The sequence below is a fragment of a genome, unplaced genomic scaffold, assembly GCF_019419815.1.
Source record: "Pyrus x bretschneideri cultivar Hongxiangsu unplaced genomic scaffold, Pyrus_bretschneideri_v1 Contig11, whole genome shotgun sequence".
Classification (NCBI taxonomy): domain Eukaryota; kingdom Viridiplantae; phylum Streptophyta; class Magnoliopsida; order Rosales; family Rosaceae; genus Pyrus; species Pyrus x bretschneideri.
The window spans coordinates 2,053,122-2,057,658 of NW_025999402.1; the positions used below are offsets into that span (position 1 = coordinate 2,053,122).

At 40.1% G+C, this 4,537-nt stretch overlaps 1 protein-coding gene across 1 annotated transcript; it reads left to right on the top strand.

The window, feature by feature from the left end:
• The first annotated feature begins 1,674 nt into the window (after positions 1–1,674).
• Positions 1,675–4,245, top strand: LOC103937222 (putative receptor protein kinase ZmPK1). The gene has a single exon (XM_009347149.3). The coding sequence runs from the start codon at positions 1,713–1,715 to the stop codon at positions 4,155–4,157; it is 2,445 nt and encodes an 814-aa protein (XP_009345424.2). The 5' UTR covers positions 1,675–1,712; the 3' UTR covers positions 4,158–4,245.
• The last annotated feature ends 292 nt before the right edge of the window (positions 4,246–4,537 follow it).

The following is a 4,537-nucleotide window of genomic DNA, read 5'->3' on the forward strand; positions in this document are numbered from 1 at the left end:
CTGTATAATAATTTGTTTGCACAGCTATTCTTTGATGGAAGGATGTGGGAAGTGAGTGGAACTCGTTCAGTTCATTAGGTAGCAAGTATTTATTTCATTTCTATCATTTAAAGAATGATGAAAATGTGCATGTTCGTTTACCTCTTCGTGTATGATGAAAATGTGCATATTCGTTTACCTCTTCGTGTTCTTCCGCATTGAAATGTGATGGCTTATGTTTTGTTCGATCCATGCATTACGTGTTAAAACATCGAGTGATTGTTAGCTCACATCTTATCAAGGTTTTAAAAGACGCTAGTTGGGCGGTGGGCTGAAGCTCAGTCCTTAAACAGCTAGGTGGGGGTTTTTAATTTATTATATAACATATAAATAAATACCTGTTTACTCCCTAAAAGCTAAAGCCTATGCTTGTATTGAGAATTTAGGAAAGTTAAAACTTAAGCCATATTGCCATTATCACAGACAAATGTAGGAAAAAAAAAAAACGAAAAACCTATTTTGAAATTCATTAATTAAGTATGGTAATTAGAAAAACCTTTAACTTAATTAAAAAAATTAAAAACAATGGAACCGCCTAGTCTCTATTCGATTTTTCTTCATGGTTTGGCCCTATTTTCCGATAAAATGATCTTGTATCAGTATAAATAATTTTTCTCTCATGTTCGATTATAATAGTAACTTCGAAATCTAAAACCACTTGGCATTCCAATTTAGTTCCTCCACTCAAAATGGGTAGAATAGCGTTTGTTATGTAATGAAGTAAAATGCCTGATATCGTGTAAAATATGCTTGGAATATTGCTGGAATAACGTACGAGGTGTTGCAAAGTCTCACCATTTTGTTTTTCTGTTGACTTTTATGAGTTGGAGTTGTTGGAGGGGGTGCTAGGTTAGGCCGTTCAGCATAAACCAGCATTTTTGTGGGGACAGTGTTAGGTCCTTGTTGAAAACTGAAGTATCCTCTTCGCCAAAATTCATGGTCAATCCTTTCACACAATAATTACCTTCAAAATGTCTTATTTAATACAGTGAGTAGTCTTCAATCAAAAATAGTGAGTAGTCATATTCACGGGAGACGGATTCTATATGGATTCTCTTTATGAGGATCCATAAATTATTTCATTGTGTTTATTTATCTATTATTCTAAGATCATAAATTATTTTCAATTATTTTATTTAAAATTTAATCCAAATATTATATAAAAAAAAAACTCACCGTAATATATATCGATTTTTTTTCCATTCGTGGCGATACTGACCGCAAGGTGAGTCCTTGTGCCCAAAAGGTGCTTTTAGCTTGTCACAATATCTGATGTGAATTGATGACTCCGCCTTGGGGCATCTAAAGTTGCACGTGGATCCATTAATTTCTTCATGGAAACAACAGAATTAATTTTCTTCAGCCAACAGGATCTCTTCGGATTATATTGATGAGGATCTTATTTTTATGTAAATCGTATTTGTTCATTATATATTTTACATTTAATTTTTGTCAAGTATTGTTTTTATTTAATTTTAAATAAAAATATTTAAAATGATTTCTGATCATACGATGTACGATGAATAGTACAAGTTTTGTATTATATTTTGCATCAGGTCCCGCTTTGACACGAGGTCGTAGGTAAACTCGAACACAACCGATTCCCATTGGCATTGGTAATATATATATTCTGATGCCCGTCTCTCCTTTTTTATTCACCAAACTTGAAAAAAATGAAGCACCAGCATGTTCGCTGTTTTCTTACCTTTGCGTTCATCACTCTATTCTCCCATTCTTCTTCTGCAATTCCGAAAACCCGAAACCGTCTTTCGAGAGGCTCTTCTCTCTCCGTCCAAGACGATTTCGACGTCCTAACTTCCCCGGATGAATCCTTCACTTGTGGTTTCTATGGTGTAGGCACAAATGCTTTCTGGTTTTCGATATGGTTTACGAAATCCGTAGACAGAACTGTTGTTTGGACGGCCAACAGAGACAGACCAGTCAACGGCCTAGGCTCCAGACTCTCCCTCGGCCGAGACGGCGCCATGGTCTTGACGGACGTCGATGGCACAGCCGTCTGGGGGACCCCCGTGAACTCCAGCAGCTCCAGAGCTGACACGGCGGTGCTTTTGGATTCCGGCAACCTTGTCTTGAGAGACAAGCGAGGTAAAGTTCTGTGGCAGAGTTTTGATTTTCCAACTCACACTCTTCTTCCAAACCAACCCTTTACAAAGAGCAAGAAGCTGATATCTTCTTTGGGAAAAGGCAATTTTGGGACCGGCTATTTCAGCTTCTCTTTCGACAATGACAATGTTTTGAAGCTCATGTTCGACGGCCCTGACACTTCGAGTTTGTACTGGCCTGATCCGGATTACGACGTTTACGTTGGCGGTCGAACAAACTACAACAGCAGCAGGGTTGCTGTTTTGGATGACTTGGGGAAATTTTCCTCCAGTGATGAACTGCAATTCGGAGCTTCTGACGCAGGTTCAAGTGCAAAAAGGCGGTTGACGATGGACTACGATGGAAACCTCAGGCTTTATAGCCTCGAAAGCGTGACAGGGTTGTGGGTGGTCACCTGGGAAGCCATGACAGAGCCGTGTAAGGTGCGTGGGATCTGTGGGAGAAATGGGATTTGCATTTACACGCCGCAGCAGAAATGCTCGTGCCCTCCTGGCTACGAAGTAGCTGACACAAGCGACTGGAAAGAGGGTTGCAAGCCTATGTTTAATCGTTCGTATTTGCGGTCCCAGCAAGTGAAATTCGTGCAGATTGAACAAGTAGATTTCTATGGCTTTGATCTCAATTATAGCGAATCCACCTCGTTCCAAAATTGCATGAAGCTCTGCTTGGATGATTACCGGTGCGAAGGATTTAGTTATAGGATAACAGAAGCGAAATGTTATACAAAGAGTGCTCTTTTCAATGGGTACAAGTCTCCAAATTTTCCCGGGAGTATTTACATAAGACTGCCTCTGAGTGTGAAAACATCGCTGCCTGTCAATCTCAATGCCTCAAATACGTGCAGGAAGAATGTGACAAAGGTTGTTCCTTTGATGTATGCAAGTACCGCGAGAAGGGTAAAATGGGTGTATATGTATTGGTTTGCTTTTGCAATTGGTGCACTTGAAGTTCTTTTCATAGCTTCGGCCTGGTGGCTACTTTTCCGAAGGCACAGTGCAGCAGCTCCAAAGGAAGATGGATATCACATAATTTCGAGTCAGTTTAGAAAGTTTCGCTACGCTGAGCTCGAGAAAGCAACCAAAAACTTCAAGGAAGAGCTTGGAAGAGGGGCCTCAGGTGCTGTGTACAAGGGCGTTCTGGCGGACGGAAGAGTAGTGGCCGTGAAGAAACTGGCGGACATATACCACGGTGAAGAAGTGTTTTGGGCAGAAGTTAGCACAATTGGGAAAATTAATCACATGAACCTAGTGAGGATTTGGGGATTCTGTTCCGATAAGAAGCACAAACTCCTCGTCTCTGAGCATGTCGAAAATGGCTCATTGGACAAGCATCTGTTCCCCCCAAATTTCCTTGGATGGCAAGAAAGGTTTAAAGTTGCAATTGGAATAGCAAAGGGTTTAGCCTATCTTCATCATGAGTGTCTAGAATGGGTTATCCATTGTGATGTGAAGCCCGAGAACATACTCCTAGATGGAAATTTCGAGCCAAAGATTTCAGATTTCGGGCTAGCAAAGTTAACCCAGAGAGGCAACCTGAGCTCAGTTTTTTCTCAAATTCGTGGAACGAAAGGGTATATGGCTCCCGAGTGGGCTCTGAACCTTCCAATCACTGCAAAAGTGGATGTTTATAGTTTTGGAGTGGTAATTCTAGAGTTAGTGAAGGGCATTCGCCTTTCAAGTTGGGTAGTTGAGGACACTGATGATCTAGAGTCGGAGTTGACAAGGTTTGTGAGGGTAGCGAAGCGGAAAATTCAATGCGGGAAAGATCTGTGGATCGAGGATATGATGGATCCAAGGCTGAATGGGCAGTTCAGCAGGATCCAAGCTGCAAAGATGGTTGAGATTGGGATTTCCTGTGTGGAGGAAGAGAAGAGCAAAAGACCAACCATGGATTCAGTAGTTAAAATTTTACTAGAATGTGAAGGTGAATCTGCTGTTGCTTCTCCACACGACACAAGTAACAGCAATTTAAGCTTTAGAGAGAGAAATATGTAAAAAACTGCTTACTCTAAAAGTTCAACTGTAACAGCATCTTTTGTAAAAATAAATACTGCTATTACATTTCTAAATTTTTTTTATGCAAGTGATAGTTCTAATTACTTGATACTACTCTAACCTATGGAAAAGAAGAATCGAACTTGGGTGCAAAAGACAGACATATTGTCATGGCTACTGGCTTAACGCGAAAGAAAAAATCAACGTCTCGGATTTGTGCATTTTTTAATATACATATTGTGCAAAACATCATTTTCGAAACAATTAGGATTCCAATCTGCTACTTGAATAAATTGAGTTTAGAAAGAAACAATTAGAGATGAACATTCTGCAGAATTTAATTTTCATGGCAAGAACGCAACCTTTAGTCCGGATCGGCA

What these genes read in the sequence shown, in the direction of transcription:
- LOC103937222 (XM_009347149.3), top strand. Translation starts at nt 1,713, where the DNA reads ATGAAGCACCAGCATGTTCGCTGTTTTCTTACCTTTGCGTTCATCACT.